The sequence below is a fragment of the Gymnogyps californianus genome, chromosome 7 (genome assembly GCF_018139145.2).
Source record: "Gymnogyps californianus isolate 813 chromosome 7, ASM1813914v2, whole genome shotgun sequence".
Taxonomy (NCBI): Eukaryota; Metazoa; Chordata; class Aves; order Accipitriformes; family Cathartidae; genus Gymnogyps; species Gymnogyps californianus.
Window position 1 is genome coordinate 14019748 of NC_059477.1, and position 26022 is coordinate 14045769.

Here is a 26022-nt window from a genome sequence, read left to right on the forward strand (position 1 = left end):
CGCGCGCGGCCACGTGGTCCCGCCGCCCGCCACGTGGCTCGCGAGAGCGCGCGGGGAAGGCGGCCCAACCCTTCCCCCCTCCGATGCGGTCATTTCCGCTGCCGCCACTTCCCCTTCCGGCGCGCGCGTGCTTGACCGGGGGGTCCTGTCCGCTGGCGCACGTGGCCGCGCCCCCCGCCCCGCCGCTGCCATGTTGGTGCTCTTCGAGACCGCCGCTGGCTACGCCATCTTCAAGGTGAGGTGTGGAGGGCCGGCCGCGGCCCGGGCCCGCCCGGGTGGGTCTCGGCGCGGGGGGTGGTTGCCGTCCGGCGGTGAGGCAGAAGCGAGGGCTGGGGGGGAAGCGCTCCGGGCGTGCGCTGGGCTTACGGGGGGAAACACGGACGGCCCCTCAGGGAGTTATTCCGCGCGGCGGCTCTGTGCGTTGCCTCTGGGGCCGGGCAGGAGCCGGGGTGGGTAGGAGCAGAGAGGCCGTGTTGTGAGGGAGGCCTCGGGCCAGAGGCGCGGGGACGGGGCTGCCGCTGGAGTCCGAAGGCTCTTGGGGGGAGGAAGGGGGGCTTCCTCGGTGGTCCGGCCAAGCATCACCCGCGGCGCTCATTTCCTTCCACCTGTAGGGGTGGATTTGGTAGGAGGGCGTGCACTTGTGGCCGTGCCCCTTTTGGAGTCTGGAGGTATCCGGGTTTGGGCACGTTGACCATTTTCTCTTTCTAGCTGCGCCCTCGTGGCTGGCGTTCCAGCAAAACCTTGTGGATGCAGGAAGGGGCGCGTGGGAGACAAGCAGCGTGTTCCAAAACGGGTGTGCAGGGTGCCTTGACCTGAGCGCGTTACCAAAAGTGGGGCTCGTCGGCTGGCTGAGCACATGGGCAGGGTGAACGTGCCTGCAGGTATAGTGTGTGGTCTGACTTCCCTGCCTCAGCTGAGAACGTGGGCTGGGAGGAGCAGACCGCTTCACAGGGCTCTGCCAGCCTCCTAATGAGGTGGTTCAAAGGCTGCAGTTTCATGGTGGTTTGAACAAGTCTAAACTAGAGCTGCTACAGTGCCATGCTCCCCTCTGGCCTGTTCTCTTGCTCGAGTGTTGATGCCTGTACAGTTCCACCAGCTTGTTCATAGAGTTTGATCATAACACTTGTATTTCCCCCACCCCAGCTTAGTCTTTTTTTCAGGGTTTAGCTTGTGTGAACACAGGTGCGGGTGCAAAGAGAGCAAGGCGCTGCTTTCTTTTGCTCTAGCCTGCTGCAGAACTACACCCTTGATGCTCTACACAGCACTGTGTTTACTTCATCTGCCCTGAAACCTTTCCTGCTCATTGGGGTGCAGCTGTGCAATTCAGGCAAGGAGGATTTCAAGACCTAAGCCTCAGGGAGAAGACAGAAGTAGTTCTAAAAGCAGATAGCTTCTGTTCTGTGGCTCCCCCCACAACACTTATACCTGAGGAACTAACACATACAGCAGTCTCTGTGAAGGTTTTGCTCGCTGGATGTTCATGCTGGCTAGTATCCTGCACCTTCCAAGTTACCAAAAAAAAAGTTACCTCTTGAGTGGGCTCAAACCTCTTGGGTAGTGAGCCAAGGCCTTTTAACCTTTCACAGGAGCCAGGAGGGGCTGAAAATAACCCATATTTTAATTTCTGAAAGCAGGGTAGGCATAAAGCAAGGGTAGGAGGAGGGGCATAAAGAGAAATGAAGAAGTCTTGCTGCAGAAGTGCTGCAGCGCTGCGCTGCAGGTGTCCCCAGCTGGGGCGTGGGGTCCGGCTGTGATGTGTGTGCGAAGCGGCTAGAGGGCACCAGGCATCAAGGAGCAGTGTTCAAAGGCAGGCTGTTGAACACCTACTGCGTGGGAAAGACAGCGGACTGCAAATGGTGTCTGGGCTGGATTGGGAGAGAGGTGAAAGCAGTCTGCTGGAACTGAGCAGAAGTAGTATTTTATTAAAATATATGTTTTGAGACAAGCTTTAGTTTTCCATGCTGATTCTGTTTGCAGCTGCTGAGGCCAGATAGGGTGAGCCCCAGCCACAGTGCACATCTGCAGGGCAAGGCTCTCAATCGCATAGCTTTCCTTTCCTAGACACAGTAGCTGTTCAGCTGCAAACTTGTGTTATTGTTACACTTGTATGTTCATTCAGTGTCTGAATATTCTCTGCAGAGTTTAGCTTTTTTTCGTTTTAAAGCAATCTCTAAAGATTGTCACTGCTGGGTTTTTTGGCGGGTTTGTTTGGGGTTTTTTTGTTTTTTAGTTACTTGAGGGTTGGACAGAATTTGTTCTTCTGAATTTTGGGAGGCAGTCATGGTCACCCACTTCCCTTTTCAGCAGTGCCCACAGATGTCATAGAACCATAGAATGGTTTGGGTTGGAAGGGACCTTAAAGATCATCTAGTTCCAAGCCCCCTGCCATAGGCAGGGACACCTTCCACTAGACCAGGTTGCCAGCATAACTGTGCTCTGCCTTTATGCCTTGGTGATCAAGGACTGTTGTCCTCTGCAAGCTGTGTAGCTCTCGGGTATTCCCTTGTAGGTGCTGCTCCCATCAGAGGAGCAAACAGTCTAAATAGTAAGGGCAAATGGGGCATAGCCATGTTCTAGATCTTGGAAGACTTTGTCCAATGAGTCTTACTGTCTTGCAGGACACAAAATATCCATAGGCATGTAATTTCTATATACTAGCAACCTTGATTTAGCAGCTTCTATGTCTTTATTTTTCTCTATGCACCCATGTCTTTTTATAGAGGCTGAAAATTCTGTAGGCCTCGGGGTAGGAAAGATGAATTGGAGGAAAGAATCAGCAGGCTGAGGAAAGGAAGAGTTGCCCTGAAGTTTTTCTGTGCCTCAGAGTCCTGTGGGAAATGAGTTACTATGTTTATTTGCTCAGCTACTAATTGAATTTAAAAAAGGCAGCCTCCTTTGACTGGGGTTTAAAAATCTGCAAGGGAGCAAAATCTCATAATCCCAAGAATGATTTCTGCACTGCACCGAGTCAGATTACAATTGTGTTGCACTTGCGTTGTGGGGACAAAACCACAAGATTTTTGAGTGAGGTGTAAAGAACTTGACTGTACTGTTCCCCTGAGCACTTTTCTAGGAATTTGCAGTACACTCTGCGTTTTGTGAAATGTGTGTAGGCTCTAGGGGTGTAATTGTTGATCTTGTGCTGTTTAAAAACTGAGGGGGATCCCCTTTGTACAGAGATGGGATTAAGCCATTGCTGCCTTTTAGGTAATTCTTGGCTCAGTTGATTACCAAGCTGTGGTGAAAAGTCTTCTGTATAGAGATGTTCTCTTTCTTCCTTGGGCTAGCTCAGATTAATGAAAATAACTTGTGGGATCACTCATTCCTGTTAGGCGTCCCAGACATGTTTGTATTTTCCCAAAGTAGTGGCAGGTTTGGTTTTGGGTCACTGGGGTTGTGAGTGAGTCCTGTAGAGGAGGTGGAGCAAGCCCAGTTTTGATAAACAAGGAGGGGGTTTTGCTTTAATGTGCAGGTTCAGAAGGACCCATCCATTATTGAGCAACTTCTGTAATTCAGTTGAAAGTAAAAACACTGTAATACTATGTGTATATTAGTAGGATAAAGCTGCTGAGAGAGAATGATGAAACTGGAGATCACCAAAATTGAGTTTGTTGACTCGATCAGTGTTAACTTCCAGTGGTTGGATACACTGTAAATCTGCTTTAGGTCTTCTCTGCTGAATGCAGGGTTGAAGGTTCTTCAAAAGTGCTTTAAATATAGTTGTGTTTTGTTTTTTTTTTTTCTCTTCTACAGGTTCTGAATGAGAAAAAGCTCCAAGAAGTTGATAGTTTATGGAAAGAATTTGAAACTCCTGAAAAAGCAAACAAAATGTAAGCAGCTTTATGTAGGGCTAGCAGCCTGGCTTTTGGAAGGACATGACTGCCTGTAGTTATGCATGTCTGAGGTTCAGAAAGAAGTATTGTTTTATTTTTCAATATTATAAAACCTAAAAGCTGTGAACAATGATAATATGAAGTTAGATGCTCAGAGAAACTTAAAATGGAATATCAAAGTGAAAGAAATAACTTTTTTTTCCTTGCAGTGTAATTAAGCTGCAGAAGTCATTACCATGTGTCACAGAAGCAAAAAGTTGAACAGTATTTTAATGAGATCTGGATGCTTTGACAAGAACATCCAAGCTTGTAATGCTGGAGCTGGCTGAAATGACAGATTTTTGTGCTCACAGGAAATTCTTAAAAAAAAAAAGTTTAATCCAGCTGAAACTAATAGCATTTGAATCACTGTGAATTGAGAGTTACTGTTGTTGCCCATGCCATCAGTGAGTGTTAGCACCACTGCGTAGCTGCACAGGGGTTGCAGTGTCCGCTGACCAAGCTGGCCTTTCTAGCAAATTGCCCTAAAGCTTGGGACAACGGTGGATTCCTTCCAAGTCTGTCTAGGGTGTTTTTATTGGAAGACTTCTAACCAGCTTTGGTTATAACAGATACCTCTGAACAAGCTATGCCTTGTGATTTGGATTTATCCTGCTCTGTAACAGTATTTAGAGGACAGGCCGGAATATCCCACATCTGCCTGTTTGTAGTGTTGTTAATCTTGTGTTGGAAACATCATCTTGGCCACTTGCTAGACAGGATGTGGCTCTTAATGGATCTCTACTGTGATCAAAGTAATTTCTATCTCTCCTGCCTTTCTGAAAAGGCATCATTATAAGCCTGGAGCTTCTGTTGGGCTCTGCGAATGCTTAACTCAAGCATTCAGCTTTATCTATGACCTTGCTTCCTTTGCAGATACTTGACTCACAAAGAGCAGTGGTTAATCAGAACTGGATTAGTCAAATGCCTGTCCCTGACAAGGAATTTACTGGATTGAGATAGCTTCTTAACTGTAACTCTAGATATCAACGCCACAGACTGTGTGAGGGGGAGAGGGAAGCTGGGCCTAAGGATCTGACACAGTGTGGTTAAACGCTGTCCATACGATTTTTGGCTCTGGTCAGCAGTTAGGGCATGGAAGAATTTTCTGTTGTGTGTTTTAAGCTCAGCTCAGAACTTGTATTCTAATGTCTAATTACAAGGGAGGACTTGAGGATTCATGGGCAATGAATCAGTTCAGTTTTAAAGTCTTTGAAGATGCATTTGGTTAAAAAGCATGTTAAATCTGAGCTGTGCGGTCTATGCATTCCACAGAGGCAGAAGGTTCCCTTTTGAAGATGAGTGGGAAGATGCTATCATCAGTCAATCAACAGTGACACCTAGTTAATCAGGGTGCAGTGTTGAAATTTAAATGGATAATGTCTGTCTTTAAATATGAACTACAAAACAAAAAGGAGGCTTAGGTTTTCTGATTATGTTGGTCCTAGAAATACTAAATCGAAATTCGTTTGTTTTTTTTTTTTAATAAAGTTTGTGGGACCCAGCTGAAAAGTCACATCAGGCTAAAACTTTATCAGCAGGTTTAGTGCTCTTCCTTCTTTTTGAGGATCTGGATATTGATTTCTGCTCTCTTGCAGTCTTAGGGAGAAGAGGGGAACTATAATAGCAGAGGCAGAAAAAAGTAAAATTGTTCTAGCATCTGGTTTATGTACATTTGTTTACACACTTGTATTTTTCTTCTGTAGAGTAAAGCTGAAACACTTTGAAAAATTTCAGGACACAACAGAAGCACTTGCTGGTAAGTGAGTTAACACCATTCTTACAAAAAAAAAAAAAAAATCCCTGTCATGCACTAGTTCACTCATTACTTACCTCTGTCCCTGCTCTGTTTCTTAGTTTTTAAATTACAAATTTTTCAGTCAACTGTTTGTGTAGTTTTATGATGTCATCCATCCAGTCTATAGTGCAGTAGAGATGTAATGAAGTCTAGTTTTTTCCTACCGTGCTTGTTTCCCAAGCAGCTCACTAATAAGCACCACGTAGAAGGTTTTGACTGATATATGTAGCCTGTTGTCAATGATGGATTCTTGTTGAAGCTGAATATAACTGATTTGAGTCAACATTTCGTCACTACCACTGAGACAACAGACAGATAGCAGTGTACATATATTATTACAACTGCCCTTGTTTTATGGATGCATATTATGCCTGTGTTTTTTCAGCCTAAAAAATGCCTGTATTCCACTTAAAAGAAATTCAGGAGTTTAAACAAAATGGAAAGCCTTATATTCAATAATGTTTACTAATTCAACACTTAAATGCTTGATGCTGTGGACTAGTTTGAACAGAAATGATAAAAGTTCTAGATAATCATTCAGAAATAGTGTGACTATTACTGCTGAATGTGCTGTATGATATCAGTAGATGGATGTTCCAGGTAACATTTATGACTAAAGAACAGATCTTCATATTCTGATGTGGTAGAGATATCTTATAAAGGAAGCTAAGGAAACAAGAATGGAGACACTACCATCATACATGAGACGCAAGTGAAACAACTGACATTGAAGCTGCTGTATATTCTTCTCCCTGGCCTATTTTTTGGATTATATTGCTTTTGCATAGGTTTGAATTCAGATGTATAATTAGTCTGATTAAAAAAACCCAAACCCCTCACAGAACAAAACAACAAACCCCCTCCCCCAAAAACTTCTACTACTTTGCTTCAGGTTTACTTATCTGTGAAATGGGAGAGATTATTCAGACTACCTATGTCACATTTATTTTGAAAGGAAGACTATGTATGTGGCTGCTTTAACTGGGTTAGGAGCTATTGGCCAGCTTGAAAGGTGGAAACTTATCTCCACTGTAGAAAGGTTGAGAGGAAACTCAGCATAGCACCTAGATTTTACCCTTACATTTCATTAAGGTTCTAGAAATCAAAAATCACTGTCTTCTGCTCTGTTTACTGTGATGAAGATGTTGCATCAATCACAGAAGTTCAGTGGAGCACAGAGTTGACCCGCAAAGGGAGTTGTATAAGTGCTTGCTTAAAATATTTTATGTGGGATTGTAAAGCTCTTGCAGATCTATTAATACTTAAGAATGAAGAACATTCTTTTAAAATTCTTCAGTCTACATGCTATATTAAAAGGGTCCGTGTCTGACTGCCCAGTCAGTGTGTTTGGCATCATTCTTTGTTGGGCTTTAGATAGTACATTATCATCATCAGAGGATGCAAATAAGCCATACTTAGTTTAGGATATCATGGTTGGGACCTGGAAAATGGTTGGTTAATTAAATGATACACAAAATGTTCCCATATAACCTTGCCTTTGGCAATGTTAAACACATACCTAAAGCATATGGCATACTGTTTGTAGAGATCCTTAAACAAAATTGACAGAAACAGAACTGAAACTACATGGAGAAAGGAGAGGGAACTGGGAGAAGGGTTTTTGATTTAGGCCTCCAAAGGAGCAAGTATATAATTTTCTTCTATTTTGATTTTAGCCACTGCATGGCGAAGTAGTATTGCAGCTCAGACTAGAGCTACTGTGGGCAGTTAAAATAAAAATACCAAGTTAGGAGTACTATTTTCACAGATTTTAGGAGGGGAAAGAAACTGCATCTTTGGTATTTTTGTTTTATACAGCATCCACAGCTCTTGTAGAAGGCAAGCTCAGCAAGAACTTGAAGAAAATTCTCAAGAAGATAGTGGCAAAAGATGCCCATGAACAGTTGGCTGTAGCAGATGCCAAACTTGGAGGTGTCATAAAGGTGATAACTGATTTTGCTGTTCTTCCTTTTGTCTTATGCTACTGAAATCTTACAGTCAGGTTCCAGAGATTTTGCAATTATTAGCAATGGATTACACTGCCAGTGCTGTGTTTGCAGTGTGGAAGATATGTAATCCTTATGATCAAGTGTGTACCGCATGTATACTGGGAAGATGTCATCTTGAGTACACAAGTGAATGATATGGTAAAAGTGCACTGAGGTGTTCAGGTTTGCTTGATTTCTCTCTTAAATATTGGTTAGAAATCTAGCAGATTAAAAAATTCATTTCCCTAATGATACCATCCAGAAAAAGAGGTGGAGGGGAGGAACCAAACAAAAAACCAGCCAGGCAGACATGCTTATTCCTCACTAACAGATGCAACACTAGTAGGGTGATGACTTCTTGTCTTGTTGGGAGTATGCATCGTTCTGCCTTCCTCAGTCTACAAGCAGTTGTGCACATCCTTCAGTCCTTGCCTGCCAGAGGAAGGAAGTAGTACAGTAGAGATGGACTGCTTTCTCCAATGTCTCCTAGGTGTCAAATACCAGGTTCCCGTCTTGTGGCTGATTGCTCCCTGTTCCAGTGATTTTTATTCTGACCACCTCCTCATGCTGTCTTAGGAGACTGCTGTAGGCTGCAAAATGAGGAGGATTTAGTGTTAAAGTGAATAATACCAAGGACTCTGAACTAATTATTCAGTTTTGTTCTCTGAAAAAGACCCAAATCCCCCAACCCTCTACCTCTGAATTTTCTTGCTGTGGCCAGACTGTTTCTAGTAAACTGTAAAATCTTGAATCTTTGGTTCCAGTGTCTACATAGATAGAGCATTAATTATAAATCTCCTCTTCAAACTGGAATTGTTACTGTGTGAGGAACTGGGGGTGTCACTAGCCTGAGCATCAAAGATGACAAACTGTTGTGTGATCACAGGATTGCAATGGGAAAACCAGGTATAATGAGACAAGGCTACTGGAAGAAGGGCTTTAGAGGGATGTCGTTGCCCTGCCTTGACTATGGATCATTGATTTCCATCCTGCAGGACAAGCTGAATTTGAGTTGTATACACAGCCCAATGGTTACAGAGCTGATGAGAGGAATTCGCTCACAGATTGAAGGGCTTATTACAGGCCTCCCTTCTCGAGAGATGGCAGCTATGTGCCTGGGTCTGGCGCACAGGTGAGTTCCTAGAACAGCTCTATTTCATCCCATGTGTGCCCCACTCCTGTGTCCTTGGCTATGCTGTGTTGCTTGAAGTGTCTCTAAGTATGTGACATGGTCTTATCCTCTGTAAGTCAAGACACATTCGTATCTGAAATCTTGTTTTATAAAGGAAGGGCTTTCCAGTTTGCACCCACCCTTTAGGGAAAGGCTTCATCTTCACCCAAAGTTGAAGTTGATAGCTTTCCTTTGCATGTTATGTACTTCAGGATTTGGTTTGAAATGTCTCTGTAGCAGTAAAATGGGTCATTTAAAACTCAGTTGCCACTGAGAGACAAGGTGAAGACCATGATTTGCTGATTTATGCCAGAATAAATACCCATATAATACATGATGTAAATGTTAAAGGCAGAGTTATCTTCCCACCTTACTATCACTGCCTTTTAGGTTTAGTGGAGCAGTAGTTAAATACAAAGTTGTTGGATCAGCATGGGGTCAACCATTCATTCATGAGTAACTTTTAATCCATATTCTGACATGAGCTTGTCCTGTCCATGAGCCATTGGCAAGTTAGAGAACTGCTTTGCTGTAGCTAATATCTTAAAAATAGATGCATGTTTGCTTAGAACATGGGCATTAATATTGAAAAAGGACTTTGAAGATGCAAGTCCTCATTGATATCAAGTGTCTTTTACTGTAGCATACTGAGAAATTTTAAACATACATTGAAGGCAGATGGTAATGGGCTTTCTCAGACAGTGAGAATCTGTTCCAGGAAGTTTCTTCTGTCGCTTCACATTAGCATTGCTGATATTTGCTGCTGGGTAGGTACAGTTTTGTGGATTGCCTCCAGCTGCTGCAGAACTGGAAGTGCTGTTGACAAATACTTTTTGTGGGGAACCACGCAGAAAGAAACCAACAGCCAATTTCCTACCACAGCACTCATGTTCAGTCTGCTGCACGTGGTACAGATAGCCTTAACTTTCCCTTTCACCCCGGTCGTGGGGTATTTGCATGTACATGTGTCGGAACTGTTGTGAAACTTGTGTCAGTGTGGCTTCTGGCCACAGCTGAGAGCAGTCAGTGGTGTAAAACTGAGCTGGTATGAATGATGTATGGACAGCTATATTCATGTAAAATAGGAACAGGTGGGACATACTCTGCAGCAGGATGTCAGGATGCTGATGAAACTGTATTTCTGTCTCCTCAGCCTTTCCCGATACAAGTTGAAATTCAGCCCAGACAAAGTAGATACCATGATTATCCAGGCAATTTGTAAGTATATTTAGAGCTTAAATTATTAACGGATTCAGCTTAGGATAGCTGACTTCTTTACCTTGGTTACAGAAAAGTATTGCTTTCAGTTTCCTCCTAGGATGTTTCAGTAAATTGGGCATTGGTGTTCAGCCTGGCATAAGGTGTGTTTTCTTAATAGGATTTTCCACAAGCAGGAACATCTTTAGGGTGATACAGTAAACTGGCATCCACTTTTTCTTAGCATAGAGATCAGCTGAAATACAGGCAGTGTTAGTTCAGTCCTCTGAGGACTTCACTTCCCAACATGCCTCCCTTCTGAGTAGTTTTGGGAGAATGGGCCCCACAGGACAGGATTTTCTGACCCTTCATTTTGGTGGTATCTTGCACAGAGGGCAATGCAGAAGTAGACTCTTACGTTAGGCATGTAAAACCCACTGCAATGTGTAATGCTGCATTCCATCTTGCTTTCTTAATGGAAAACAGACTGAAATTGTAAACGCAGCTAGGAAAGCCCATTCCTCGTTTTTCCTTGAAGACATCCACATCATAATTGGCATGCTTGCTGTGAAGCAGTGGTGAGGAATCCTGTTTGGAATATTAATTCCCAGACTGTTGTCAATGATGAAACATAGTTAAGCTGAAATTAATGATTTAATTCAGTTCCTTCGTCACTACCACTGAGACAACAGATGGGAATGTTGGTATTGCATTAGCGGGAAATATTTTAGCCTCAGGGCTTTGTAGCAATATATGCTGTGGGTGTTACACTCTTACGTTGCAAATCTGGTTATTGGTCATATCTGGTAAATGGTGAGCCTGTTGGATTTGTGTTGGATATATGTATATTATAAAGGCAACTAAAGGGCTTAATACAATCTTTTAAATCAAGTAATTGAGTACAAGATCAGTTTCTCACCATTAAAACATTTTTCCTTAAAGTTTATTAGATGGCTAAGTTTTACATCAGCCTTGTGTGTAGCACTTTGGCTGACTGAGGAATAACCGGCTGCTGCTCCCCTTCCAGGGGAATGTGCTTTGCAGCTGTTAAAGGAGTTGGTCCAAGACAGTCCCAGTGATGAAACTTTCAGGCCACACTCATGGGAATTCTAATATTTCTATAGTACAGTACCTGGGATTATGCAGTTCTCTGAAAAGTAAAGTCTTCTAATGTACTGCAGCTTATGTTTCATTCCAGTCTTTATGGGATAAAATACTTCAGTTTATCTCCCTTTACACTATTTAAATTTGATTTGAGAGTTTTCCATTTTTAGATTACCTTTTTAGAAAAAAAAGTCCATTCTTCTTTCTCTTAGCACTTCTTGATGACTTGGACAAAGAACTGAATAACTACATCATGCGCTGTAGGGAATGGTATGGTTGGCACTTCCCTGAACTGGGCAAAATCATCACAGATAACCTAACGTATTGTAAATGCGTGCGGAAAGTTGGTGAGTAAAAAGGAGGCATGAGCCTGGAAAATGTTGCATGTTAGTATGCAATCCATTAATGGCACTGATTTATAGACCAGCGACTTGCTCGCTCATCCAGCTAGTCATGACCCTGTATGCAATCCTGCCTTCAGCAGCAGTGTAAATAGGGCCAGTAGAAAAGTAGTGTATGCTTGCATCTGTATGTTGATGCAATTTACCATTCTGAAGCTTAAGAGAAAGCTAATACCTTATCACAAGTCAGTTCTTCATGGACCATCAGCGTATCTTCTTAGAATCACAGTTAGTCAGCAGACCAGTTTGGAAATTAGCTGCCAAAAACTGATATAAAGAGAATTGCTGCCTGTTTGTGGGTGTTCTTGGAGACAACTGCTATAATTATTCATAAAAGCAGAAGGAATGACCGCTATAATATTTTGGATGCTTACCTCACCTCTTAGGCATGTGCTTTGTATTGATTATTTTATTTTTAAATAATGAAGTTTGCAGTCCAGAGAGAGACTTGTGGCTTTAAGGGAGCTTTTTTCCCCCAATTGTAGGAAGAATTACATAGGTTTGGTTAGTGCTAAATGACTGCTCGCTTCCTGGAATTCTTCCTTTGTAATCTTGTGACTGAAAATTTTGCAGCAAGCAGCTACTGAAAAGGTGAAGTATGCAGTGTTAACAGAATAAGGGGTTTTTTTCTGGTTTCAAATTTAGTATTTCCAACCATTCTCAGCTAGTATAAACAAAGTCAGAACATTGACATGTATTTTGGGAATTTTGAATAGGATGATGGCAGACGACTCACTGTTGTTATTTTGGCCTTTTATCTTTGTGTCGCCCCCAGCACACACATGCTTTCATTTGTCCCCTACAGGAGACAGAACCAATTTTGCCTCCTCTGATGTTTCTGACATCCTACCAGAGGAGATCGAAGAGGATGTGAAGGCTGCCGCTGAGATTTCCATGGGGACAGAAGTATCAGAAGAAGATATAAACAACATAATCCATCTTTGTGATCAGGTATGTACACATGGATGAATAGCAGTAGGAACTCCACTTTAGCTATATCAGAGCCTCTTCTACCAAGCAGAGGTTTTCCCAGGGTGTTGCTGACACACTTGTGATGGCAGTGATGATTCCTATATTGTTGCTTTCCTGATGTACAGGCGTGAGGGTGCACAGTCACTACCTCATCTGAGCCATCTCAGACTGTTGATGTCTGCACAAAGTCTTCCGAAAGCGGCAGTTTTACTTTTGGGGGGAATTCTGGCATCATTGTGCTTTTAAGTCTTTGAGATAATGGTACTCTGTAGCCTCTTTTTGATCTGTCACTTTTGAAGCTAGGTGATAAACCCTGGGTTAAAAGTGGAGCACTGAGGCCCCAAAAGAATTAGGAGCCCTATCCTGCTTTCATCTGGATTGTATGTGAACTCCCTCTGACTTCAGTGGTGCCAGTTGGATCCCTTTGTGACTTTACCAGGGAGTGGCAGGGTTAGGAGTTCCTGTTCTTGGTCTAGACCAGGCTGCTTTTTTATGTGCATTCTAATTGTGTGTATTTGTATGGAACAAGTAAAGAGCATTCATCCCCTTTCAAGAGAATGGTGGCAAAGATTTATGTGAAAACTGAATGTTCCAGGGTTTTGTCCTAAAGAAAATGTCCTTACTAAGTATTTTTGTTCTGCTTCGCTGTCTTTGGCATGTTGTCAGCTCGTTTATCAGGAGCTTTGCTGAGAAAATAAGTTGCATAAGGGAATAAGCAATACAGATCCAATATACTTCATGCATGGAGCTCTGCTCTGGGAATATGTCCTATATAAAGCTTTCTGTAACTCTGGCTGTCGGCTGTCTTCATTTTGCATTTTATTAGTCTCCTTTGTTGGAATTTTCAGCACTTCCTCATTTCAATATATTTAGCTCTTAATATTTGTTGGTCAGCTAATGCTGATTCCTGTAACCAAACTCTGTCTGTGCCAGGTGATTGAAATCTCTGAGTATCGGACACAGCTGTATGACTACCTGAAGAACAGAATGATGGCCATTGCTCCTAATCTCACCGTCATGGTGGGCGAACTGGTTGGAGCAAGGCTCATTGCTCATGCAGGTGGGTTGCACTGATCAGTGTAAATAAAGCTTAGATGACCTCATCAGAGGTTTACTCTGAGGAGCAGGCCAGCTAAAAGCATTATGTAAGGCCCTGATGAACATCTCGTGGTAAAGGGGGGGAAGGTAGCTCTTGAGGAATCTGAGAATGCTAGCATGAGCTTGGTAGTAGTCTGTGATGACAAAATTCTCAGTTGGCCTGAATTCTTTTTAGAATATGAGGGCAACTTAAGTCACTACCTCTTCTGAGACACTTACTGAGCCTCCTGCTGATAGTCCAGTCACTTCTGAGGTAAAATGCTGACAAACTGGCATTAGGCTTTTATAGTCAGACTGGCCTAAGGTAGCAGCCTTATTTCAGTTATCTATGCTGCAGTTCTGTGATGACACGTTCTTGCTGCCAGACTTTGTCAGGAGTAGGCATTACTCCAGTGGAAAATGTTTTATTGATTCAGCCGTCTTTCCTGTTGCTGAAATCAAACCAAGACAGTTAGTTGAAGCATGAAAGACTGAAAAGGCTTACCTGTCCTTCAGGAAATGAACGTGAAGCAGCTCTCATAGAAATAGATGGCTCTGAGCTTCCTGCTTTTGAATAGTGTAGGAATCTAGCCTTCTGCTTCTCTAGCTGCTCCTCTGACAAATTACTATTGCTGTGTCACCTCCTTTTAGGTTCCCTCTTGAATCTGGCAAAACATCCAGCTTCAACAGTTCAGTTACTGGGTGCTGAGAAAGCACTCTTCAGAGCACTGAAGACTAAACGGGACACACCTAAATTTGGCCTTATCTATCATGCTTCCCTAGTGGGACAAACCAATACCAAAAACAAAGGAAAGGTGAGTTGCAGAATTGTTTATCAGCTTGGCTTTTTCCAGAGTGTGAGTATCTGTCGATGAGATGGCTTGAGCTTCACAGTGAGGCTCTTTCCATGGCTTGCTTTACTGTATTACTTCATGGTTATGTGGAACATGCCACTGTCCCACAAATCTTTGCATGTCATTCATTCCTGTTTGAAAAAGTGAATGGGATTGTCCATTTGACACATCTGAGTAATAACAGATGCATTCCTGCTGGATTATGATGTAATGCTGGCTTTCTCAAGGGGTATGTTACTACTTTCTTCTACGTGATAGTAAACTAAGCTGTTACAGGCTTTAGTCTTGCTTGAGAATTGGACTCTTGTGCTAAAGCTAGTAACTTTTGTAGCTTGCTTTTAAAGAGCTTAGGCTTTTATAATGCAGGTGATGAATATGTGTTTGAATTGTGGAGAAAGCTATCCAGCTGGAAATTACAACTCAAACTAACCTGATCTGAAGGTTGGGGTAGAGTGGGGTATGTATAACTAACTTGCTGTCTCAGATGTTTTCCTCTATTTATCAAGAAAATAAGGTGTTACATTAACAGTATTTCAATGTTGAAGGAATGATGTACTAATTGTTTTTTGGACTGAACACTGCTAGTAAATGGTTACTTTGTTCTTTTGTTTGTGGGTATGGTTTCCAGAGTGAATCATTGCCTTATGTTAAGTCTTAGCATTTAATATTCTTTTTGGCTTTTCCAGATTTCTCGAATGCTGGCAGCTAAAACTGCCTTGACTATTCGTTATGATGCCCTTGGAGAGAATACCAGTGCTGAAATGGGAGCTGAGAACAGACTAAAAGTAGAGACGAGACTGAGGCTTTTGGAAGAGAGGGGGGTAAGTCTAGCAGAAGGCTGCATGAAGCTGACATTCTTGTTTACGGTATGATTTTCTGATGCACTGCTTTCTGAGTCTTTTCCCTTCACTCAGTTGTGTGATCTAGCGTCACTCTTATTCTGTAGTTTCTCCCAACCTTGGCTGGAGCAGTAGGATTTGTAAGCTGGCTGCATCCATTTGTTTGTATGTCAGTTTTTCTTGTTTACGTGCCTGTCCTCATTTACGTTATACTGATTGTGAACAATGTGAATAAGAGCATACCTTTACATTCTACTACATCTCTGTATTAATTGCAAAGATATGCTTATTACTTCATAGCTTCTTTCTCTTCGCCTTAGAAGAAAGCGCATTTGGGTTTTCTCCCCCCCTCGCATTTTCCTCCATGGTTCCCCAAAATCTGAACACTGGGGATGCTTAGTCTTAAGGAGCTTTCTCTGTAGCTAAAGCAAGATGTTATTCTGCAAATTGCTGCATTGCCCTCCCATCACCTAATGCATATCCTGCTTCTCTATGCCTGCTGTTCCATCTGCTGCCATCAGCACAGCATACTGGGAGAATGTAGGGTTCACTTTCCTCTTTTAGGTGGCATGCCTGCTGCATGTGATCTTGTAAATGATAACTAGGTTCAGCCTTCCAAGCTGGAAGATCTGATGCTAATGCTGTAGATGCTGGCATCGCTAGAACAAAAAAGAAAAATCCAGAAAAACCTGCCTGCTCCTCCTTAAGCATTTCATGGGAGGTGATGCTTCCCATCGAAACAAAGACAAGGAGACATGTTAATACCAAAACACAAACCGATCACCTGACAAGTACAGATTTAATTCAAATCCGGTTTGGGGCCTGTATTGTGGTTTTAAGGTTGGCTTTATGCCAGGCATAGGGTGATACCTGCCCTGACATGTAGTTATCTTTGCAAAAAAAGAAAGTGTGCACAAATTTGAGCTGGTCTTGGGAATTTAGAGGTATGATGTTGTATGTCATGTGGCTGTGGTATGTTTGATCCAGTACTGAATGCCCTTTAATTGAATTGGGTTCTTGAAGAGCAATATTAGAAAGGCACATGCCTTTCTCACCCCAGTTACCTCCCTGTCACTATTCTACTCCCAGGTGTAAGACTCATATGGGTAGACAAGAGCCTGACCAATAATATGTCTATCTTTCTATTTTTAATTCCTTTCAAGAGCTGTAGAACTTGTGTTGTGAATTGTTTGCATTATGCGTAATTTGTTTTTTCACTTCTAAATTTTTCTTGTAGATAAGAAGAATAAGTGGCACTGGAAAAGCCTTGGCCAGGACAGACAAGTACCAAAACAAGAGGTGAATAGTTTTTCCTTTCAGCTTGGCTAAGTATAAATAACTCTCCATGTTTTTATTTCTGAGAAGCTTTTTGGTTGTGGGCTGAGTTAACTTAAGATCCAGAAAACACTGTGCTCTTAAACACTGATGACAGGTCCCATTGCTAATGGGAATTTCCATTTTCCCACATTTTACAGTTGTGGTAAAGCCAGTGAACTGGAGAAACAGTCCTGATTTTCTAATAGTAAATTACTGACATCATCAGATAACAAGTATATTTAGATGCTATCAACATCAGCCCAAAAAGCTGAATAGTTTGGGGAGTTAATATGTAGCAGCTTTATTTCATGCAAGTCTGAATAAATTAAATTTGAGAAAATCAGAGTTTGAATGAATTTCTTTGACATGGAAACTGTCCTAGAGACCTACTTGGTTGTCTTATTCTTAGAAAAGAAAAAAAACCAACACTTGTTTTGAGCAAAGCTTCATCTCCTTGTTTAGGTCTCGTACATAATAAGTAATATGTATCTTAAGCAATAGATAGGGTCTGTACTCTGGACACTGCTAGAGCAGTTTTCTGGTGCCTGAAGTGACACTGTAAATTGCAACTGGGACAGCTGAACATCTAAGGATTTGAACAGGTTATTATTAGTCTGAGCTGTGACATCTGGGTGTTTTGCTTAATTTGGTTGCAGGCTTCTTGCTTAGCTTGGCCTGCTTATTTTGCTGAACCTTTGGTGTAGAGGGGGCAAGTGCTCAGCAAAACGAGGGCTGGGTGCTAGTTCTGTGAGGAAAAAATAGCACTGTTGCACCCATCTGCAGACCCCAAACATCTTTCTCAAGCCTAGCTGTAACTTTTGTTTCCATATGCTAGGCATTTCAAAGTGTAGTGATGGCTGTGATTTCTGGAGCAGCTTTTTAAAAGACACTGTCAGTAAATGAAGCATCAGGGCGTGTAAGGAGGCAGTAGCTTAGGGAGGAGGGTGTTGAGGAGACAACATACATGCTGGTTTTTGACCTCTTGAAATAAGGAGTCATGAATTCCTGCCAGGACATGTTTCTACTGTTAGACATGCTTTGCAAATGTGTCTAGGCTTGGGGGAGAGACTGAAGATAGTTCCTGGCTGTTTGGCTTAGTCTGGCTGCCTAAAAGGGAAACTAACTCGGTCCCTGTCAAATTGTCCTTGTAGTACAAAAATGGCAGTACTGCTGCTTTATGGAGATTGTTTAAAGGGCTAAACTAGTGTTTTAAGGAGATTGGCAAGAATCTCTTAGTCTTGTATGGAACTATCGATCCTGTATGAATTGGCTACATCAAAGTAATGTTTCAGAAGTTAACTGCGAGGTAGTTTTTAGAGATGAGGTTCAAGTGAAGCATTCCAGTATGCTTTCCAAAAAAGATGAGTGTATTACCTGTCTTTGGCATATTTATTTGCTGATTTTTTATTTTATTTTAGCAGCAGTATTTTGACAATGACAAGGAAGCCAGCGAGCTCTTGCCTGGGTTTAACTGAAGCAGAGTCCACTGTTTGCAAAAGGCTGCATAATCAATTTCTGTAAAGCAATGTGCAATGTTAATACCCACAAGAATAATTTCTGATGCTTAGAGGATGAATTGATGGTACTGTCTGCTAGCATTACCACATGCTTCCCAGTCTAGTCACTAGCCTCAGTTGCTTTTGTAACCTGTGCAAGGTAGCTACTTCAGATTCCTACTTTAGAGAAGTTTGGATGCTCAGTATGTGGCTGAGGGGGAATAGTTTAGGCTTACTGTTTTAAAACTCCTTTCTCCTTCAGTAGGAATTCTGTTCTGAATGAGTAAGAAAAAAATTGCTTCATTGCTATTAGGTGATTCAGTTGCCCCTGGAAAGGTCCAACTAAAAAGCACAGGGTTTCAGGGTGGCTGGTTCTCTGCAGCCTGTAGAGGAGTTTGGGACTGAACAAAGGAGCATGTAATATTTGAGAAGAGGTAGTTTCAGACATAGATTAGGTATTTGAATGTCCCATAAAGTTGGTGATACAAGTGATACAGAGATGAACTATAGTGTCACCCTGCCTTGTGAGTTGTGCCATGTGAATGCAATGGTGGAGAGGCAGTGCAGAAAAAGCAAAAGTAAAGCTACTTCTAATCCTGTATATATATTACCCTTAGGGTATGCTTATATGGACTTACCAAATTGTGGGGAGCTATGTGCTTGAGACCATGGAGCTATGCTAGAAAGGCTTTCAGCAGCAGAGAGATCAATCTAATGGGTAATTCAAGTGCTCTGTAGAGCCTTGAACAGATATAAACCAGAACCAAACTCTTACTTAACTGGTATCTTCTGTTCGGATCAGACAGTTGTACTTTGTGGGTATCTCCTGTAGTCATGACAACTGATGAACCATTCATGTATTGGAGAAAGGGCCTCACTACCTGTAGATGCTTTGTTAGCTGAGCAAGATTGATTTGCAGATGTTCTTGGGAGGTTCTGTTGGAAAGCTTATGTTCAACTGCAGGATCTTACCTGGGGGCTAGCTCTTCTTTTTGTTACTTAAACTGACTTGTTTTCTTCATTACAGTGAAGTAAAAATATTTGACCCATCTGGTGACTCTACACTTCCTGCTGTTTCAAAGAAACGCAAAATTCAGGAGGTGGAAGAACAAGACACAGAGGTTGCTGTGAAAGCAAAGAAGTTCAAAGCAGAGATGAAAGGTTAGTTGCTGCATCTGTGCTGCTGGCATGTCGCTGTGTGCATTGTGCAGTGGGGCTTAACATTTACAGCCAGCCACAATACCTGGTTATTCTCCTTGGATATGACACTGTATTTAAAAAAAAAAAAAAGTAATCCTTTATGGACTGACACCAGACTGCAGTCAATTTACTTGAAATATCTGCTTTTAAACAGTTGTAACCGTATAAGAACATTTAAAAACAAAACTCTACTTATATTCTTCTTGCAGAATTTCTTGCTCAGCAGGTTCGTATTTAATGGCCTCAGTATCTTGAAGACAAAAAAGCTCTTCTCTGTAAAACCAGAACTTGCCCAGTTTTCTTTAAAGAATACTGTTTTATTCTGTGTAGAAATGTTTTCTGGCATGTTTCAACATATAAACATTGAATGTCAGAATTTGAGGTGAAATGACACTTGGAAATTTCAGTCTGCATTTACATAATACGTGAACAATTGTTGTTCTCTGGAGAGCTAAAACTGAACTATGGCCACAGTTGTTCTTTCCTTCTCTGGTAAGTTACTGTGTGAAGAAAGATTTTTGGACTGCGACTTCAAAATAATCTGGTTTTATATTATGGTTCATTTTAAGAAACATTCTCTCTCTTCTCTCCAGTGTGCACTTCAGCACCTCTAAATGGCTGGCCTAATACTTGCTATGATAGTGGAGTACCCAGTGTGTAACTTGGGAGGGGGAAAAAAGGAAAAGGAAGATGACTTTAAGTCACTTCTGTGAGACCCCAAGCCAGATCTGGGTGTGAGCTACTCCCAAGTTTTGTCAGCTACCCGTGCCTGCAGCAGGTGAGGGCTGTCAGAGCCTTCCCTTTTTGCCCTTCTCTGTGCTGCTGTGTTCTAGAGTATCAGAGTGTAGTTATGCTGGTTCTGTACCTCTTCATGCTCAGCTGATGCTGAGGTGTGATCTTTCCAGATGCCGGTTGGTTCATGGTGTCTGTGTACATGGATGGAGCGACTTGTAGGAACCTAAACTTAGCTGAGAATTAAAGTTACACTGGAGGGAGAATCCTTTGTGCTACACAGCTGAGATCTGTGCCCCAGCTTGTTCTCTTGTACTTATCATAATGAGACAAGGACATGAGTACTTTGGAGGCTTGAACTTTGCCCGTTTGCTTTTTGGAGAATGTGGGTGTTCTCACAGCTACTGCTTTTGATAATCTTTTGAACTAACTTGCCTTACTGTAGTCTCAGAATTGTTCCCTTGGGCTTCCCTTGCATTATCAAAGCAAGTGTTGACATCTCACAGGCGTGAGCTCCTCACAGGTGAAATACTACATTCATTTCCAGCCTGGTCTCTTACAGTATGAGGAGGATATTTCTGTTCATAGATATATACACAGACCTGCTTGTGTCTGCTTCATTTGCTTTATTGAGCATTGATAACTCCTGGTTTAGGGGTTGGGTGGAGCTTAGCAGGTATCCTTGAGCTACCAAGAATTACTTTAGTAGACAGTGTTCAGAATACTTGTGCACTATGGAAATCTATGCTGTTTGCTTTTTTTTTAAACTTCCCAAAACCTGAAGTACAGGATTCAGATGCGTTGCTTTTCTTCCTGAAAACATAGGGCATCCTTCAGATGTGTGGTTCATAGCTCCTGCTTTTTCCCCGTTCTTCATATCAACTGGGTCATTTTATTTGGATACTTGAGCGTTAGAACTAACTGTGCCAGTTCCTTCAGACTACGGAAGAAGTGTTTTCAGAGAGCTTATTTATCTCATATCGCCTGTATGCAGAACTAATCCCTTCAGCCTGTCCTCTTGTACACTTTAAAACAGCACTGCCTCTATGTTTGCAAATTCTTGTATTTGACCACCCAGCTTGGTGCATGAGCCTTTAATTTCTGCTGTTCTTGGCTCTGTTCTTTTTGATGCTCTTTTTGATGCAGTGCTCTATTAAGCTTTTCCCTGGTCAGAGATTACACATCCAGACATAGTGTTGTGAAAGAAGTCTCTGCCTCTTCTTCCCCATGCTGTTTGTGCAGCTGTGTGATAAATGGGGGTGGTGGAAGAGCAGTCCAGGAAAAAAAGGAATTCTTCAGCCAGATCAACTTTGATCCAGTTTGTATTACAAGAGGAAGGTAAGGGACAGGAATAAGCTGGGAAGCTGCCACTGATAAGTGATTTGTCAAACTATTGCTTTAATATTCATTGTAAAGGGGGACAATATTTTGAATTGTGCTAGCCTGAAATGCAATGTTACTGCAAGATGAGATTTGTGGCCTTTTCTCTTTCCCTGTTTGGGGTGCATGTATAGCAGTACTTTGGATAGGAACTGGCAGGGGTGTTGGGGGTGAGGCATGACTTCAAACCACTTTCACCTTTTACACCTAAAAAGAAACCAAGTGGAAGGATAGTGCCTGAAACAAGTTATAATCCTCTTAAGGAGTTGTCTGTTAAAACCTGTTTTAGTGGTGGGGGAAGGGAAATAGGGCAGCTATTTTTGTGACTACAGCCTTCGAAGTTGAATGTGGCTAGACAGAATGCATACCGCCAACAGGGCTAGCCAGTGCTCCCAATGAAGCATTCAGCTTGCATTTAAACATCAGGATATAGTAGCAGCTAGTCACTTGGAAAGGTCTCTATTGAAAAGAGAAATACCATCTTAAATTAATGGAGTGAACGCTGCAAGACGCAAAGCCTTAAATGACAGCAACATCATGACATGGTGTCTTTATTGATAGGCAATGTGACTTGATTCTGTACGTGCCCAGTGTCATGTGGAGGAGGGAGGGTACATCAGGCTGGTGTGTAAAAGTTTACTCTAAACTGGTGGAAAATGGGTGAGTGGAACTACTGCTGGTGATCTCTAGCACTGCACGGGGCCATCAATCAAACTGCTCTTCTGGGTGCTGCTTTCTGTGCCTGGGTGCCTCATAGTAAGAGCTGTTGGCTTTCTTGTCAGCTCCTGTGTATCACAAAGAAACCCTACTGGGCTTGAGTGACTTAGAAGTGTTGCACCCAAAGGGAAAGGACCAGCAACCCTGGAGCCTTTATTCTCATTCTGCCTAAGTACAAATACATGAAGTCTTGTGATGAGCTTTGCTAGAAAGCAGCAACTGAAATCTTCAGGAAAGCATCTGCTGCTAGCTGTGAGAAGTGACAGTGCCTATGAGTGCACAAAGCATCATCTGTGGTTGTAAATTGTGACAGGTTCCACTGCCTGGTGTGTCAGACTTGATGACATGTAGGGTAATAACAAGAAGTTATTTTTCCAAGATTACCACCTGACATTTTGCTTAAAAATGCATAGCTTAGCAATCCAGCTAAGTGAAAATGTGCTGCATAGCAAAATATGATGCGTATGCTCCTGTTATACTGTATGGCTTTAACATAGTTTATGCTTATTTTTCAGCCACTTTTTACTTCCCTGTGTCATACATAGGGAGGTGAGGATACTTATTTTTACACGTGCTTTGAACGCCTTATGCTTGCACACTGTTCACTGTGAATGATGTGTATGGTAGAATCCACTTACAATTATATTTACCAGTTCCTTTGTCTGGAATCCTTTGCTGTTTTGCTTCTGGCATTTTTTAATGTCAGAAAACTGCATGTGTTAGCTGGCTGTATTTTCCTGTAGACATGTCTAGAAATTTTTTACCCTGAAGCCAATTTTTTTGTCTGAAGCTTATGTTAGAGACAAAGATTTAAGTGTATTTTTGACTCACAGAATCCTTCTGCTGCCTTGAGGAACTAAACTTGTGACAAAGTACAATCAAGATGTGAGGAGGTTGTGTGTTTTGGGTTTTTTATAATTGCACTAGTTTTGTTTCTGTTCTTTTTGTAAGTGGTGAGTGTGCTTCAAAATGAAATTGATTCGTTTTTTTGGGGGAGTACAGTGAGAAAATTACTTCTTGAGTCACACCTCCAGTAGCAACTGTACACACCACAAACACCACCGGTTTCAGCATCTCAGTTTTGTAGCTATTGAAGGACAGTGGTTGCTATGTCATGAACTTACTCATGAGTACTACGTACTGAGAAACTTGGTATCCAGCACTGACTCAGCTGTGCAAATAAATTTAACTTGGGTATGCTCCAGTAACAGCCTGGCTACTGCATAGGCTGTCAGCTTGGTAATGATTTCTGCTTGGTTTCTTTACCTAGAGATTCCTAAGACTGTGGTATGTATTCTAGAAAATGAGTAGTAAATCATAGTGCCTTTACCACTGTGATTAGATGGGCCAGCTGTTGACGAATAGTTCTGAAAAGTAACTGTAAGAGGGCATTAGTAAATCTTTCCATGGGTTAACATTCCTCTCAGCTTATATAAATAATTCAATTCCTGTCTTCCAGGACAGGAAAGAGTTTCTGCTTTTGCATTAAATGCTTTACATTAGCTCAGCATTAAGAGTTCTTTGTGTTTGCTGGTCTGAACGGTAAAGAAAACTGGTCTGCTTCTTAGCAAATTTCCAACATCAAGATAGGGAAACCAGTTGCGAATAAGCTACTGCTGGCTGAATGCATTTCTAATGTGGGTTTTAGAGTCCTTCCACTGCTCTTGTGATGTTGGTGAAAATATTTGCCAAACTGGACAGTCTGTTTTCAGAAAGAGTACTTGAAGGTAATTTGGCAGACAAATGAAAACATGCAAGCTTGTTTTAAACTTTGGCAGCAGCATACAGCAGTGCTGTTTGTACCAGGAGATGTGAATAGTGCTGTCTGAACGTTGTCACTTGTCTTAGGTAGTTGTATATCCTGATTATAGCAGGGAGTAGCCGTGCAGGTAAGGGCAAAGTGGAGAGAAAATAGGTGTAGAGAGATGTAAAGAAGGGGCAGTGTGGTATTCACTGTTTTGCCTTCTTAATATCATCGTTGCATCCTCTCACGTCTCATAGAAAGCTTTTCCTTTTGCCTTTTACACTCTTAATAACTGACAACCTGCCTTTCATTTTTCTTCCATCTGTGGTACAGAAGACACAACTGTAGAAGATGATGAACCTGTCAAAAAGAAGAAAAAGAAAAAGGATAAGGAAAAACAAGCTGAAGAAGAGGAGGTACTGAGTGAGGAACACCCCACCAGCCCCACAGTTGAGGTGAGGCAGAATTGCACAGCTACCTGACCCTTTATGGGAATGGATTCTCTCCAAAACATGGGGGGGGGGGGGGGGGGGGGGGGGGGGGGGGGGAGAGAAATATTCTTATCTGTATAACCCATGGTATGCAAGGACAGTTTTACTCTAGTAACTTTATTTCATGATATCCATCACTGTAATGTCCAAGATAATTTGCATTACAAAATTAGGTCTGGGAAATTCGTGACTGTAATGCCTCCATGTACCAGAAGTGTTTCCCCTCCTTTCCTCTGCCCACCCCCAGCTTTAGTCTTCTCTCTTTCTACATCTTTTCTAGTGGGGAGGGTATCCCTTGGTGCTGATCCACAGGCATCCATGTTTAGGACTTGTAGGGAGCAGAGACTGTACCTGCTGAATTGATGAAGCATCATTTGATGTCTTCTAGCAACAGTAGAGTGGATGGGACCAAACCAAACTAGTTGCTCAGTTTTGAAATCCTGTTATTAACATGGGGTTTAATTTTCTCCCCTTAGCACACCTACACTGCCTGACTGCAGTGCTGAGCTGCCAGCAGCGTGGCAGTTTCCCTTGCACGCTGGCCCCAACATGGTGTAAACATTGAGCGCATTTAGCAGTAGAGGAAGGGAACATCTCTTGGGTTGTGCTTTGCTGAGTATGGCAGCTGCTGTGATGCTTTGAGCGTGAGCTCTGTTGCCTAGCTACATGTGTTGCTTTGCTTCTCCCTATGCTTTGTTCATAGCAACATTTGTTTGTTTGCAGAATACAGAGAAAAAGAAGAAGAAAAAGAAGAAAATGAAAGATGAGGATGAAGACTGATGAGGAGCAGGGGGGACATTGGACAGCTGCTTCAGAGTAGCATTTCTTGACATAATTTCTTTAGCCTCTTGCTGAAAACTGTAACTTCCCTGTATTGCAAGAGGGCAAGGAGATGGATTTGATAGCTGTCTTCTGCCCTGGAACAGGATACCCCAGTGTCTCTGCTACTTAGGAGGATTGCTGGTTTTTTGCAGCTTCTTTTGTTGAAAAGCTCACAATAGATCCTCTTCTCATATGCAATCTCCACTGATAAAGAATAAAAACATTTTTATGGAGATTTTATGCCTCTGTCTTTAAACTTGTTTGCTGGTTTTCTAACCATTATCAGGACTATTTGTAAGATTTATTGTTTTAAATGAATGATCAGCAAAAAAAATTTCTAAATGTGTAAATGTTCTGTTGCAGTTTATTCTCTAGAGAATTCAAAGGCTGTAATATTCCTAAGTTCTCTATAAAATTGATACAAATATCTGCATAATATCAAAGATGTGTTCAACAGCTGAGGTGTGTTACTGAGCGCGCTGTAGTTCTCCTGAGAAATCCTTTTTAAATCATCTTTCAAACATTTTGGTTTTGCTGCACTGACTGACATGATTCAGATGCGTGTTTTGAACTAACATGAGTTAGCTTCCAAATTGTTTCTGTGGTGATTGTGGCAACTTTTTTCACTTGATTTAAAAAAAAAAAAAAAAGCTCAGGGCAAAATTACTTCTTCAGCTATCTGATAATGAAGCTGAAAAGACAAGTGTTTTTTATTAGTAGTGGAAATCAGCCATTTGCCAATTCTGCCATTCTCTGTAGGGGATACAGATGCACTGAAGTAGCATCATATGATGAAGACACTAAAGCTCTTGAAGCTTTATGGTGGAAAAAAGAAACAATTTTTATTTGA

General features: G+C 42.0%; 1 protein-coding gene and 4 non-coding genes across 5 annotated transcripts; all 5 read left to right on the forward strand.

The window, feature by feature from the left end:
- The first annotated feature begins 137 nt into the window (after positions 1-137).
- NOP58 (NOP58 ribonucleoprotein) lies at positions 138-25740 on the forward strand. The gene is made up of 15 exons (XM_050899747.1): positions 138-235; positions 3754-3830; positions 5579-5631; positions 7489-7613; positions 8654-8790; positions 9983-10047; positions 11343-11477; positions 12337-12482; positions 13437-13563; positions 14232-14395; positions 15121-15255; positions 16511-16572; positions 19114-19247; positions 24193-24314; positions 25074-25740. The coding sequence occupies exons 1-15, from the start codon at positions 191-193 to the stop codon at positions 25128-25130; spliced, it is 1584 nt and encodes a 527-aa protein (XP_050755704.1). The 5' UTR covers positions 138-190; the 3' UTR covers positions 25131-25740.
- LOC127018743 (small nucleolar RNA SNORD70) lies at positions 5897-5985 on the forward strand. Its single transcript, XR_007766831.1, has one exon. It is a non-coding gene; the product is annotated as a small nucleolar RNA SNORD70 (small nucleolar RNA).
- Positions 10635-10722, forward strand: LOC127018744 (small nucleolar RNA SNORD70). The gene has a single exon (XR_007766832.1). It is a non-coding gene; the product is annotated as a small nucleolar RNA SNORD70 (small nucleolar RNA).
- LOC127018747 (small nucleolar RNA SNORD11B) lies at positions 12584-12667 on the forward strand. The gene has a single exon (XR_007766835.1). It is a non-coding gene; the product is annotated as a small nucleolar RNA SNORD11B (small nucleolar RNA).
- On the forward strand, positions 13731-13816 carry LOC127018746 (small nucleolar RNA SNORD11). The gene has a single exon (XR_007766834.1). It is a non-coding gene; the product is annotated as a small nucleolar RNA SNORD11 (small nucleolar RNA).
- Positions 25741-26022: the final 282 nt, after the last annotated feature.